This window comes from Lathyrus oleraceus, chromosome 5 (genome assembly GCF_024323335.1).
Source record: "Lathyrus oleraceus cultivar Zhongwan6 chromosome 5, CAAS_Psat_ZW6_1.0, whole genome shotgun sequence".
NCBI lineage: Eukaryota > Viridiplantae > Streptophyta > Magnoliopsida > Fabales > Fabaceae > Lathyrus > Lathyrus oleraceus.
This window is the reverse complement of record NC_066583.1, coordinates 310,042,140-310,058,033: the sequence shown is the minus strand read 5'-3', so window position 1 is coordinate 310,058,033 and position 15,894 is coordinate 310,042,140. Positions and strand designations below refer to the sequence as shown.

The window sequence follows — 15,894 nt, the reverse complement described above, 5'->3', positions numbered from 1 at the left end:
TCACAGGTTAGAGACTCGACACAATCCACTGCTTCATTCATTTTCTTACTCACTCCATGACCAAGATAACATATAGGACCATGATTTTGTATTTCTTGGAATTAACATAGATACATTCATTTATTATTTGCGACACTTGAAATCTTAATCTGAACTCCATCTTCAGGGTTTCTTACTGTCTCAATTCACAAACCCAAACTTTCATTTTACTATGCAAATCTCACTAAGAGTGAACATTGCAAACAAACCCAGCTGATTGTAGCTTTCTGTTACCACCGACAAATCACTCGAGACAAATGAAATGAGAAGCCAAATGAACAATTACTAAACACATAAGAGGAATGACATGACCAAACAAGAGATGTGACATAATTTACATTTGAGTTTCAAGTACAAGTAATGATTGCTTTAACTAGAAGCTTCCCGGCCAAATTTGCGTCGATTTACCTTACGCTGAAGCCCAAGGAGAGTCTAATTATAGAAAAATCTTAACTCTTCTCTTCAGCAATAGACTCATGAGATGAAACATTTCATAAATGCAGCTGACATGGTAGTTCCAACATACAGAGATTTTCAAGTGGATAAAGTAAGGATTATGGATTGTGTATCTCTCTTTCCTTAGCATTTATGGAGCTAAGAAAGTAAATGAGAGTGAGGCTACACATTCAATTTGCATTCAATGTGGATGTAAATGTACTTAAATGTACTAGACATATATAGATTTAAGCAAAGCCCATTATTAGAGTTAGGAAAGTTGTCAAGGGTTGGGCAGTTGGAAGTAACTAACAATGTCACACCACTTCAAATTTTTGACAAATATTCATCCAAACATATAGTCGGCAGTTATTATTACCTCTCGAATGGTTTTGCTTTTGAAGGACATAACGAAATTTGATTCATGTAACTGATCCCATTTAATAGAATAAGGCTCGGTTGATTTGATTGCAGTTATTGTTGAATTGAAGGATATAATGAAGGAGAATTACATCTCACAAACAAAGATTAAATCATTGACAAGCTCTTGTAAGGGAAAGAGTTCTGCACGTAACCGAGATTACTTATTTGAAGTGGTCCTCTTTAGGGGAAATTGTTTTAATAACATCAGTAACACTCAATTCACTCTCACACTACCTGTTTCAAAGGTGACATTTATTTCTTCTTTTTTTCCCTTTTTGGTATTGAGTTTTAAGGAGATTAATGACAAATACATGTGGAGCAAAACTATTTTTCCTAGGAAAACAAAGCGATAGTTTTCGGGTGAAAAATCACATTAGTCGAATTGAACATTTTGTTGAAACACGAAGAAACATTCTTCTACGGATTAGTTTCAACTTTCAAATCTTGAAAGAATCAACTGATGTTTTTCTCTGTCGATGCGGATAAATATAGACGATCGAGTCCAATATATGTACACAACATGATGATATATATATGATTATATACTAGGCTAGATATTTATATATATATAAGTGAAATGAACAACATAGATAACATAGGATTGGTCCTTGCCATGCTGTATACAAAGCTGAAAATTTCTAGATGAGTAGTATCTGCAAGTTCCTAACTAGAACAGAAGAAGCTGCACCTACTCTTCAAGAATTTTGAAGGGTTCTGATCTGGTGAGTGCATGAATTTGCAGTTAGGACAAGCAGGTGATGACTTGCATAGCATTACCAACATATGGCACTGCATACAAACTGTTGCAACCATCTCTTTGTAATCTCCCTCGGTCGTCGACAACCACGACGGTGAACCATTTAAACCACCCGACGAATCGTTCTTACATTTGTTTGATTCATCATGTTCTCTCAAATTCATAGGCGAATTAGAATTACCAGAATTATGCTTCTCAGATATCTCATCACAACAAGTCTTGTTCTCTTTTTTCCTCTGTGATTCACATGTCAGGTTTAGCTCAAGGTCTAAGCTCATCTGATCAGAAGATGTCCGAAGGCTTCGTCTCGAGTCTTCCATCGCAGTCTCGTCCAGTTTCGTGTCACACAACTGTATCTGCCCTGACTGCACATAAAAAAAGATCATAAGATATGCTATCATAGGAACTTTCTAACTTCTTTACAGTATATAGTACTATTCTTTCTACTCATACATATATATATATACCTGAATACTAAGGCATTGACGCCATTTATCGGACGGAAACATGGTTTTGAGGCGAGGCTTTATATCGAATGTAGATTTCTTATCAATGAAGAATTCTTCAGTAAACGGCTCCTCCCACTTTCGTTTCTTCGTCGACGCTTCAAATTCTTCATTAACTTCGGTTCTCGGAGTCATGGACAGTGCTTTGAATAAGGATACCATAGTTTTCAAATGATGTTTTGTGTCTATCTGTTGGTGATGATCAAATGTAGCACAAGACTTGGGTGTTTATATAGGATTTAATGTGTCTATCTATCTCTTATACTTGTATAACTAACTTCAAAGGAGAATTTAATGTGAGCAAAAGTTGAAAGTCTTAATAGAAGGCTTTTGCTTACGTAGAACGTGCTTTTCCATGTTGGTTCTAGATTAAATTAATTACTACTTACCTACGACCCAGTAAATTCTTTTTTTCTTTCTAATAAACAAAACAAATTGTGAGTAAAAATCAAAAGGTGAAAATTTCATCCATATTTCTGAAATGATATGACATTACATTATATTACATCAGAATGTATAAGACTGGTTGATTAATATTGAAATATTTTTATTTTAAGGAGAAAAAATTTATTTATCCATCACATCATAGTAGTTAATGTTTACTACAAAAAAAAGATAAAAGAATTGATGTGTTTTTGTAAATAAATAATGAACATATATAGTTAGAAATTTAAAGCTGATAACCAAATGCAGACTAATTAATAATACAACTTTATTTAGTGTTTTTTTTATTGTAATAAAAGTATAATTGTATGTCTCAAAAGTTTTATTTGTTTATATTTCTAGGAAAACTTGTTTGATGAGAACATTAATTGATTGATATTTTTGGAATGATAAGATTAAGTATGGTGGAGGTGCTTTAAATTTGATTGTATTTGAGTCAAATAAACAATGTCATATTTTGGCTTATATTTATGTCAAGAAAAGGTACTCTCTCAAGACTCAACCATGAGCTAAAAGAAATAACCACATTTAATTTTATTGTGTAATTTGAGATAATTGAATGATATTTTAAGAATAGATTAAATGTTGAAATTAATTTTAACCATCTTCATAATTATATCACAATATATTGACTGTAACGTGAATGGTCAAATTTCAAGTTCTAATCTGGAACACCACATTTCCTTTCTCTCATCCCTAGAGACAAAATTGTCACTCTCACCATGGCAAATGGGAAGTCTCAATATGTATTTTCTTTCACATGCGTATATTAACATTTATATAAAGTATCAACGGTAATGATTCATATATCTAATATCTTAAAATTCAAAATTACGATATTTGAAACTGAATTAAATTAGATTGAGTATTCGGTTACCTTTAGTGATACTAGTTAGGAGAGAGTATGTACTGAATTTAGAAGTTATGAGAGGCGGTTGGAAATGAAGAGGGATGACATAGTCATTAATGTTGTGGGTGTGTAAACAGATGAAGAAGAAATTTTAAATGCCAATGGTTGTTCTTTAATGCTTACAATAACTCCAACTTCCACAATTGGATCGCTCATAATATTCATATCTTTAAAGCTCTCAACACCCTCTTCAGCCATTAAAACAAACCACGACCTTCGATGACCTATGCTATTAAACACCCCATAAAACTTTAAATGCTTTCAACACCCTCCCACATTAAACCAACCATTGTCCTATGAAAGTTACCTAAAATATTGAACACAAATTTATTGTCCCTTCTCTCTCCCAAGTTACTAGTAGTACACTCCTTTCCACCACCTCAACATCACCTCCATCGTGCCCATAAAATTAGTAGGTTAATGCCATGAGAAAAAATGATTTGTACACCAATATTCTACACTTGTGTAATCACTATCTTTAATGTAATTTGGCCACTAAAAAGAAAGAACTAAAATTAATACCTTACGATCAATCGATTTTTGTTCTAAAAATGCTTTTGACTTCTTATCTTAGTATTTTTGGCATGATTAAACATGAGGTAATAAGTGGTGAGTGATACACTTAATCATGTTAACTTTCATTTTAGACAAATAGATTAAATCATGTTAGCTAGAAGACCACATGCAACACAATGCTACATTGGAGTGTTGCAACTTTCACCTTTATGGCAATACTATACATGTGAGCAATATGGCTTATGCAGAAGGACAAACCTTTGATTCAGGAATTCAACGACTTTTTGTTCGGTATTTGACACAACGATCATATGATAATTACTCTCTAATCAAACAACATACCTTCACTGGCCTAAGATATCAATCCAAGCTGCAATGGCTTCAAACAAATCAAGATTGAGTTGGAGGTTATATTTGCGAACATACATGAGTACCTAATACACCTTACGGATATAATTTTCTAATAGTATTAAGTGCTTTGATTAGAAATATTTTTGAATCAGACCAAGAGCATCCATGGAAAATTGCTCAACCTCGGGCTCATAATTAACAAAACTTTCACCCTTAAATTATATGTGTACCAACTAACAGATTTAGTTTTTTCCCGATAGTTCGTTTAGCGATACTGATATTGATTTAATGTCTTCTTCTTTATACTCTGTCGAAGTTATCATGGAGCTTTCCACTTCTCATTCAATTTTCTTATGTGAGGAATTCCTGAGTCTGGATTCCCTTTATCTTAATGACGACTGAGTGTAGGTTTCCTGAGTTAGTCTGAAGGTGTCTAACATTGATAACGAGATTGACGTACTCTTGGAGCCTTGTGTACGAGCTGAGATGGTTGACATTCGATGACCTCCTAGGATAGAGAATAAGTACTTCTACTTTTATGTCTGAGTTTTTGAAGACATTGGGGTTAGTTTTTGTAGCGGTAAATTCATGACCACTAAGCTATGAGTTAGCTCAACGTTAATAAAACAAGAGTCACCACCGCGATTTTATTGTTTCCAAAGAAAAATAAAAAAAGTACGAACAAAATCCAAAGATAAGAATGAAGAATCAAAACCTCGTAGTTCGTAGTAAAAAATTCAAAGATGGATGAATTGATTTTAACAAAAGTTTAAAGATCTTTTGGTATCAACGTGATAATACTCAACCAATCATCCCCTGATAATGAAGGCTTTACAATATTTAAGAGGGAGAGCTCCAAATTAGATTCAATCAACAAGTATGTCATTAACCCCTAATAAATGGAAAATCTTACTATCAATATAGCATGGAATGAGAGAATTATATCTCAACCAAAGATAACTCAAATCTAAAAACTCTATTTTGAAAAGGTTTAAAAGGGAAAGACACAAAGTGGCCAAAATGATTAGATGATGTTGTTAGTTCTTTTTTGTCTTTTTGAAAATAAAGTCAATATGATTAAGTTCATTTACAAGTTTGATTATGATAATATATTAAAAATCAATGGCATAAGGCCAAAGTTTCTACTCATTAAAACAAGTATAAGTTGGAAAACAACAAATAAAGAAGTTTTGAAAATGAGGGAGAGGTTTTGAAGTTAAAGAAGGAGAAGGAGATGAAGGGACTATCCTAGACAAGATTTAAAAGTTTAGAGTTGAAAAGATCTAACCAATTAGAAGCATCCACAAAACAATAGTGTCAGATAGAAATCCATTTCCTTTGAATTGTCAAGCAAACAACAAAGTCATAATCATCCAAGCAATTAATAATAAGATCAATGGTATCAAATAAAGATAACCAAACATCTCAAGCAAGCACTCCAAAGCAAGCGGTTTTCAATGTTCTTTAGATGTATTAGATGAAAAGTACCTTGAAACATACTCAAAGAGAAAACATCAAATGATATTAATAAAATCAAAATAACAGCTTAGACATAGAGAAAGAGTGCATCAAGTACACCAAAGGGAGTTTCTCAAGCTTGTATCAGATGAATGACATTGGCCAAGAAATGATCTCAAATTAATGGCATTGGCCAACTTTTTCCATAGCTTAGGGATGTTGCCTACTCTAAGTCCATAGGTCCAAATCAAGTCACAAACAGAGGTCCAACAATCCACCAATGTATTTTTTAGGGTTTTTGTTTTTGTTAAGTGTTTTAAGGTCCTAAGACCACAAACAAAACAAAATCACAAGCACAAAATATATCATAAACACAAAAACAATGGCTCAAATGAACAAAATGAAAATGACTGAAACATAAACAAATTGCATGAATGTAAATGACAATGAATGATAAAGTGCAAGAATTTAAATTGCATTAAAATAAATTATATTAAAATCAAATCAAAATAAAAGATATGTTAGTGAATGTTAGCGGAAGAAGAAAAGATTGTTTAAGTCATTTTTTGGAGAACACTCAACCATCCACTCACAAGCAGGAAGATATGAACCTAGACATCATTCATGAGAAAGACTCCAACTTGGATAAATCAACAAGTATGCCACTACCTCTGACAAATGGAAAAGAGGCAAAATCTTCAAACAATACCATGAGGAATAAGAGACTTACAATCTCACATACAAAAATGCTATTGCTTTTGGGACAAATTTAGCACTATGTTAAGCAATCATAATTAAACTTATGTAGAAGTCACAACTATCTGAGGTCGGTCAATAATAATGTTGGTATTAATGAATTCTAGAGACAAGGTATCAAGACCAAACTCCTAAAGCATACCACACACAAAAATAAGAGGGGATGAACCTATCTCAATCAAGCTTATGTTGATTCATCTGACACAAGATCATTGATGAATCAACTAGCATTTGATCCATGAGAAATCATTGGCCAAGAAGGGATTGGGGAAGAAGTGAGATGAAGATGAAAAGATGAAGTGAAAGAGATCTCAAATTGATCCAGGGATGAACCTCACTTGATCAATACCATTCATTCATCTTGAGGGATGAAGTTCAAACTTCACCAACCCCCTAAATCCAATGGTATTGACCAATTCAAAGTCCAATTCAATCAAGACCAAGGCCAAACAGAAGTTAAGTCAACACAAAGTCAATAAAATAGCTCAACAAAATATTAGAGCAATTAAAACAATTTAAATCAATTTTTAAAATGAAGAAAAATACATTTTAAAAGGTGAAAAACCTTAAATCCCTTCAAAACACCAAAAAAATGGATGAGGGATTTATTATAGGTCAAATAAGGTCAAAGGACCATTGACTATTTTTTTTGGCATTTTTTTAAAGTAAGAAGTATTTAAAAATCAATTAAAACAAGTCAAAAATCACAAAATTCATAAAAATATCAAACTCAATCCAAAATTTAATTTTAATTCAAAAATGGGAAGAGGAAATTATTTATGAAATTTTGGTGGTAGTCCTATAATTTTTGGATTAAAAAAGAAATTATAGTGAATTTAATAAGAAAATGATATTTAAAAAACAATTTGGAAAACTAAAATAAATCAGAAAAACAAGGGCCATCAGATCTCCCTCATTAATTGAAGTGGCAGATTTGATGGCCATGTGCATGTTATCCACCATGGTCATCAGTCAACATGCCCGTACAAATGGTAATCAAAATGGATGAACCAGATTAGAACATATCCATGGGATCAGATGGTTTGGACAACGCCTACACATCACCGGAGCCCTAGCTCCAGTCATCTTCTCCGGCCAACTCACCAGACTAGTCCAGATGAAAAGTTCATGAAAATAAGTGGATCATACATTAATTTGAAGAGAAAAACACAAAGATTCCAAATATCACCTCCAAATTTTCCAACTCTCACTCTATGATGAGAAATGTGGAGTTGAAAATTGAGGTTCCAAAATTGAATTGCTTTGATTCAACCTCAAAGCAACTCAGTATCAATGCCTACATTGGTAGGGCTTCATTCATACACAAAACAAGCCAAGATCTTAAGAAATGAGAGAGAATGGAAGAGTTGAAATTCACCTTCAGATAGCAGTTTTGAAGCTCGATCTTGATGCAATTCCACTTGGTTCTTCTTCCTCTTGCTTGCAGGAGAAAAATGAAGTGAAAAAGGTGATGAACCCTTGGAGTTCTAGTTCACAAACAGAAGTTAAACTAGAAACTCGATTTCAATGAAACCCTCAAGGTATTCTCTCAAGTGAGGTTCTGGGATTGCTTGGCACAACTTGGGCAAGGGTCCTCCTCAATTCTGAGGTAATGCACTTCATTATATTTGTGAACATAGATGAGTACCTAATACACCTTACGGATATAATTCTCTAATAGTATCAAGAGCTTTGATTAGAAATATTTTTGAATCAGACCAAGAGCATCCATGGAAAATTGCTCAACCTCGGGCTCATAATTAACAAAACTTTCACCCTTAAATTATATCTGCACAAACTAACATTTTTAGTTTTTTCCCGATAGTTCGTTTAGCGATAGCGACATTGATTTAATGTCTTCTCCTTTATACTCTGTTGAAGTTATCATGGAGCTTTTCACTTCTCATTCAATTTTCTTATGTGAGGAAATCCTGAGTCTGGATTCCCTTTATCTTAATGACGTCTGAGTGTAGGCTTTCTGAGTGGGTCTGAAGGTGTCTAACACTAATAACGAGATTGGCGTAATCTTGGAGCCTTGTGTTCGAGGTGAGAAGGTTGACATACGATGACCTCCTAGGATAGAGAATAAGTATTTCTACTTTTATTCCTGAGTTTTTGAAGATATTGGGGTTAGTTTCTATAGCCGTAAATTCATGACCACTGAGCTATGAGTTAGCTCAACGTCAATAAAACAAGAGTCACCACCGCGTTTTTATTGTTTCCAAAGGAAAAGGAAAAAAATACGAACAAAACCCAAAGATAAGAAGTTTTCAAATCTAAACTAATAAAATGTCAGAGATTACAGGTAAGGGGGTTGGTTACACAGAGGGAAGATATTAGCACACAAAATGCCATAGGTACTCCTAGGGAGTCATTTTTTGTGCGTAAGTGTTTTGGTTGAAAAAGATGTTTGCTAAAAAAAATAGAATGAGGGGATGAGAAAAGAATTCATTATTTATATTTTTGTGTTTGATAAGACTTTTGGTCTTACGCCTACGTACCAACATAAAAATGAGGGATCAAAACCTCGTAGTTCGTGGTAAAAAAATCAAAGATGGATGAATTGATTTTAACAAAAGTTTAAAGATCTTTTGCTATCAACGAGATAATACTCAACCAAACATCCCCTGATAATGAAGGCTTTACAATATTTAAGAGGGATGACTCCAACTTAGATTCAATCAACAAGTATGTCACTAACCCCTAATAAATGGAAAGTCTTACTATCAATATAGCATGGAATGAGAGAATTATATCTCAACCAAAGATAACTCAAATCTAAAAGCTTTATTTTGAAAAGGTTTAAAAGGGAAAGGCACAAAGTGGCCAAAATGATTAGATGAGGTTGTTAATTCTTTTTTGTCTTTTTGAAAATAAAGTCAATATGATTAAGTTCATTTACAAGTTTGATTAAGAAAATATTTTGAAAATCAATGGCATAAGGCCAATATTTCTACTCATTAAAACAAGTATAAGTTGGAAAACAACAAATAAAGAAACTTTGAAAATGAGGGAGAGATTTTGAAGTTAAAGAAGGAGAAGGAGATGAAGGGACTATCTTAGACAAGATTTAAAAGTTTAGAGTTGAAAAGATCTAACCAATTAGAAGCATCCACAAAGCAATAATGTCAGATAGAAACCCATTTCCTTTGGATTGTCAAGCAAACAACAAAGTCATAATCATCCAAGCAATTAATAATAAGATCAATGGTATCAAATAAATATAACCAAACATCCCAAGCAAGCACTCCAAAGCAAGCAGTTTTCAATGTTCTCTAGATGTATTAGAGGAAAAGTACCTTGAAACATACTCAAAGAGAAAACATCAAATGATATTACTAAAATCAAAATAACAGCTTAGACATAGAGAAAGAGTGTATCAAGTACACCAAAAGGAGTTTCTCAAGCTTGTATCATATGAATGACATTGGCCAAGAAATGATCTCAAATTAATGGCATTGGCCAAGTTTTTCCATAGCTTAGGGATGTTGCCTACTCTAAGTCCATAGGTCCAAATCAAGTCACAGACAGAGGTCCAACAATCCACCAATGTGTTTTTAGGGTTTTTGTTTTTGTTAAGTGTTTTAAGGTCCTATGACCACAAACAAAACAAAATCACAAGCACAAAATATATCACAAGCACAAAAACGATGAATCAAATGAACAAAATGAAAATGACTGAAACATAAACAAATTGCATGAATGTAAATGACAATGAATGATAAAGTGCAAGAATTTAAATTGCATTAAAGTAAATGATATTAAAATAAAATCAAAATAAAAGATATGTTAGTGAATGTTAGTGGAAGAAGAAAAGATTATTTAAGTCATTTTTTGGAGAACACTCAACCATCCACTCACAAGCATGAAGATATGAACCTAGACATCATTCATGAGAAAGACTCCAACTTGGATAAATCAACAAGTATGCCACTACCTCTGACAAATGGAAAAGAGGCAAAATCTTCAAACAATACCATGAGGAATAAGAGACTTACAATCTCACATACAAAAATGCTATTGCTTTTGGGACAAATTTAGCACTATGTTAAGCAATCATAATTAAACTTATGTAGAAGTCACAACTATCTGAGGTCGGTCAATAATAATGTTGGTATTAATGAATTCTAGAGACAAGGTATCAAGACCAAACTCCTAAAGCATACCACACACAAAAATAAGAGGGGATGAACCTATCTCAATCAAGCTTATGTTGATTCATCTGACACAAGATCATTGATGAATCAACTAGCATTTGATCCATGAGAAATCATTGGCCAAGAAGGGATTGGGGAAGAAGTGAGATGAAGATGAAAAGATGAAGTGAAAGAGATCTCAAATTGATCCAGGGATGAACCTCACTTGATCAATACCATTCATTCATCTTGAGGGATGAAGTTCAAACTTCACCAACCCCCTAAATCCAATGGTATTGACCAATTCAAAGTCCAATTCAACCAAGACCAAGGCCAAACAGAAGTTAAGTCTACACAAAGTCAATAAAATAGCTCAACAAAATATTAGAGCAATTAAAACAATTTAAATCAATTTTTAAAATGAAGAAAAATACATTTTAAAAGGTGAAAAACCTTAAATCCCTTCAAAACACCAAAAAAATGGATGAGGGATTTATTATAGGTCAAATAAGGTCAAAGGACCATTGACTATTTTTTTTGGCATTTTTTTAAAGTAAGAAGTATTTAAAAATCAATTAAAACAAGTCAAAAATCACAAAATTCATAAAAATATCAAACTCAATCCAAAAATTTATTTTAATTCAAAAATGGGAAGAGGAAATTATTTATGAAATTTTGGTGGTAGTCCTATAATTTTTGGATTAAAAAAGAAATTATAGTGAATTTAATAAGAAAATGATATTTAAAAAACAATTTGGAAAACTAAAATAAATCAGAAAAACAAGGGCCATCAGATCTCCCTCATTAATTGAAGTGGCAGATTTGATGGCCATGTGCATGTTATCCACCATGGTCATCAGTCAACATGCCCGTACAAATGGTAATCAAAATGGATGAACCAGATTAGAACATATCCATGGGATCAGATGGTTTGGACAGCGCCAACACATCACCGGAGCCCTAGCTCCAGTCATCTTCTCCGGCCAACTCACCGAACTAGTCCAGATGAAAAGTTCATGAAAATAAGTGGATCACACATTAATTTGAAGAGAAAAACACAAAGATTCCAAATATCACCTCCAAATTTTCCAACTCTCACTCTATGATGAGAAATGTGGAGTTGAAAATTGAGGTTCCAAAATTGAATTGCTTTGATTCAACCTCAAAGCAACTCAGTATCAATGCCTACATTGGTAGGGCTTCATTCATACACAAAACAAGCCAAGATCCTAAGAAATGAGAGAGAATGGAAGAGTTGAAATTCACCTTCGGATAGCAGTTTTGAAGCTCGATCTTGATGCAATTCCACTTGGTTCTTCTTCCTCTTGCTTGCAGGAGATGAATGAAGTGAAAAAGGTGATGAACCCTTGGAGTTCTAGTTCACAAACAGAAGTTAAACTAGAAACTCGATTTCAATGAAATCCTCAAGGTATTCTCTCAAGTGAGGTTCTGGGATTGCTTGGCACAACTTGGGCAAGGGTCCTCCTCAATTCTGAGGTAATGCACTTCATTATATTTGTGAACATAGATGAGTACCTAATACACCTTACGGATATAATTCTCTAATAGTATCAAGAGCTTTGATTAGAAATATTTTTGAATCAGACCAAGAGCATCCATGGAAAATTGCTCAACCTCGGGCTCATAATTAACAAAACTTTCACCCTTAAATTATATCTGCACAAACTAACATTTTTAGTTTTTCCCGATAGTTCGTTTAGCGATAGCGACATTGATTTAATGTCTTCTTCTTTATACTCTATTGAAGTTATCATGGAGCTTTTCACTTCTCATTCAATTTTCTTATGTGAGGAAATCCTGAGTCTGGATTCCCTTTCTCTTAATGACGTCTGAGTGTAGGCTTTCTGAGTGGGTCTGAAGGTGTCTAACACTAATAACGAGATTGACGTAATCTTGGAGCCTTGTGTTCGAGGTGAGAAGGTTGACATACGATGACCTCCTAGGATAGAGAATAAGTATTTCTACTTTTATTCCCGAGTTTGAAGATATTGGGGTTAGTTTCTGTAGCGGTAAATTCATGACCACTGAGCTATGAGTTAGCTCAACGTCAATAAAACAAGAGTCACCACCGCGTTTTTATTGTTTCCAAAGGAAAAGGAAAAAAATACGAACAAAACCCAAAGATAAGAAGTTTTCAAATCTAAACTAATAAAATGTCAGAGATTACAGGTAAGGGGGTTGGTTACACAGAGGGAAGATATTAGCACACAAAGTGTCATAGGTACTCCTAGGGAGTCATTTTTTGTGCGTAAGTGTTTTGGTTGAAAAAGATGTTTGCTAAAAAAAATAGAATGAGGGGATGAGAAAAGAATTAATTATTTATATTTTTGTGTTTGATAAGACTTTTGGTCTTATGCCTACGTACCAACATAAAAATGAGGGATCAAAACCTCGTAGTTCGTGGTAAAAAAATCAAAGATGGATGAATTGATTTTAACAAAAGTTTAAAGATCTTTTGCTATCAACGAGATAATACTCAACAAAACATCCCCTGATAATGAAGGCTTTACAATATTTAAGAGGGAGGACTCCAACTTAGATTCAATCAACAAGTATGTCACTAACCCCTAATAAATGGAAAGTCTTACTATCAATATAGCATGGAATGAGAGAATTATATCTCAACCAAAGATAACTCAAATCTAAAAGCTTTATTTTGAAAAGGTTTAAAAGGGAAAGGCACAAAGTGGCCAAAATGATTAGATGAGGTTGTTAATTCTTTTTTGTCTTTTTGAAAATAAAGTCAATATGATTAAGTTCATTTACAAGTTTGATTAAGAAAATATTTTGAAAATCAATGGCATAAGGCCAATATTTCTACTCATTAAAACAAGTATAAGTTGGAAAACAACAAATAAAGAAACTTTGAAAATGAGGGAGAGATTTTGAAGTTAAAGAAGGAGAAGGAGATGAAGGGACTATCTTAGACAAGATTTAAAAGTTTAGAGTTGAAAAGATCTAACCAATTAGAAGCATCCACAAAGCAATAATGTCAGATAGAAACCCATTTCCTTTGGATTGTCAAGCAAACAACAAAGTCATAATCATCCAAGCAATTAATAATAAGATCAATGGTATCAAATAAATATAACCAAACATCCCAAGCAAGCACTCCAAAGCAAGCAGTTTTCAATGTTCTCTAGATGTATTAGAGGAAAAGTACCTTGAAACATACTCAAAGAGAAAACATCAAATGATATTAATAAAATCAAAATAACAGCTTAGACATAGAGAAAGAGTGTATCAAGTACACCAAAAGGAGTTTCTCAAGCTTGTATCATATGAATGACATTGGCCAAGAAATGATCTCAAATTAATGGCATTGGCCAAGTTTTTCCATAGCTTAGGGATGTTGCCTACTCTAAGTCCATAGGTCCAAATCAAGTCACAGACAGAGGTCCAACAATCCACCAATGTGTTTTTAGGGTTTTTGTTTTTGTTAAGTGTTTTAAGGTCCTATGACCACAAACAAAACAAAATCACAAGCACAAAATATATCACAAGCACAAAAACAATGAATCAAATGAACAAAATGAAAATGACTGAAACATAAACAAATTGCATGAATGTAAATGACAATGAATGATAAAGTGCAAGAATTTAAATTGCATTAAAGTAAATGATATTAAAATAAAATCAAAATAAAAGATATGTTAGTGAATGTTAGTGGAAGAAGAAAAGATTATTTAAGTCATTTTTTGGAGAACACTCAACCATCCACTCACAAGCATGAAGATATGAACCTAGACATCATTCATGAGAAAGACTCCAACTTGGATAAATCAACAAGTATGCCACTACCTCTGACAAATGGAAAAGAGGCAAAATCTTCAAACAATACCATGAGGAATAAGAGACTTACAATCTCACATACAAAAATGCTATTGCTTTTGGGACAAATTTAACACTATGTTAAGCAATCATAATTAAACTTATGTAGAAGTCACAACTATCTGAGGTCGGTCAATAATAATGTTGGTATTAATGAATTCTAGAGACAAGGTATCAAGACCAAACTCCTAAAGCATACCACACACAAAAATAAGAGGGGATGAACCTATCTCAATCAAGCTTATGTTGATTCATCTGACACAAGATCATTGATGAATCAACTAGCATTTGATCCATGAGAAATCATTGGCCAAGAAGGGATTGGGGAAGAAGTGAGATGAAGATGAAAAGATGAAGTGAAAGAGATCTCAAATTGATCCAGGGATGAACTTCACTTGATCAATACCATTCATTCATCTTGAGGGATGAAGTTCAAACTTCACCAACCCCCTAAATCCAATGGTATTGACCAATTCAAAGTCCAATTCAACCAAGACCAAGGCCAAACAGAAGTTAAGTCAACACAAAGTCAATAAAATAGCTCAACAAAATATTAGAGCAATTAAAACAATTTAAATCAATTTTTAAAATGAAGAAAAATACATTTTAAAAGGTGAAAAACCTTAAATCCCTTCAAAACACCAAAAAAATGGATGAGGGATTTATTATAGGTCAAATAAGGTCAAAGGACCATTGACTATTTTTTTTGGCATTTTTTTAAAGTAAGAAGTATTTAAAAATCAATTAAAACAAGTCAAAAATCACAAAATTCATAAAAATATCAAACTCAATCCAAAAATTAATTTTAATTCAAAAATGGGAAGAGGAAATTATTTATGAAATTTTGGTGGTAGTCCTATAATTTTTGGATTAAAAAAGAAATTATAGTGAATTTAATAAGAAAATGATATTTAAAAAACAATTTGGAAAACTAAAATAAATCAGAAAAACAAGGGCCATCAGATCTCCCTCTTTAATTGAAGTGGAAGATTTGATGGCCATGTGCATGTTATCCACCATGGTCATCAGTCAACATGCCCGTACAAATGGTAATCAAAATGGATGGACCAGATTAGAACATATCCATGGGATCAGATGGTTTGGACAGCGCCTACACATCACCGGAGCCCTAGGTCCAGTCATCTTCTCCGGCCAACTCACCGGACTAGTCCAGATGAAAAGTTCATGAAAATAAGTGGATCATACATTAATTTGAAGAGAAAAACACAAAGATTCCAAATATCACCTCCAAATTTTCCAACTCTCACTCTATGATGAGAAATGTGGAGTTGAAAATTGAGGTTCCAAAAT

General features: G+C 33.2%; 1 protein-coding gene across 1 annotated transcript; it reads right to left on the bottom strand.

The window, feature by feature from the left end:
• Window positions 1–1,426: 1,426 nt before the first annotated feature.
• Window positions 1,427–2,404, bottom strand: LOC127084213 (uncharacterized). The gene is made up of 2 exons (XM_051024619.1): window positions 2,122–2,404; window positions 1,427–2,019 (listed from the first exon to the last, which is right to left on the bottom strand). The coding sequence occupies exons 1-2, from the start codon at window positions 2,320–2,322 to the stop codon at window positions 1,561–1,563; spliced, it is 660 nt and encodes a 219-aa protein (XP_050880576.1). The 5' UTR covers window positions 2,323–2,404; the 3' UTR covers window positions 1,427–1,560.
• Between the last annotated feature and the right edge of the window lie 13,490 nt (window positions 2,405–15,894).

Bases quoted from the DNA above. Each gene is read 5' to 3' on its own strand.
- LOC127084213 (XM_051024619.1), bottom strand. From the start codon at position 2,322: ATGGTATCCTTATTCAAAGCACTGTCCATGACTCCGAGAACCGAAGTT. The intron at 2,020-2,121 runs GTATATATATAT...TTTTATGTGCAG, and splicing joins GTCAATGCCTTAGTATTCAG to TCAGGGCAGATACAGTTGTG.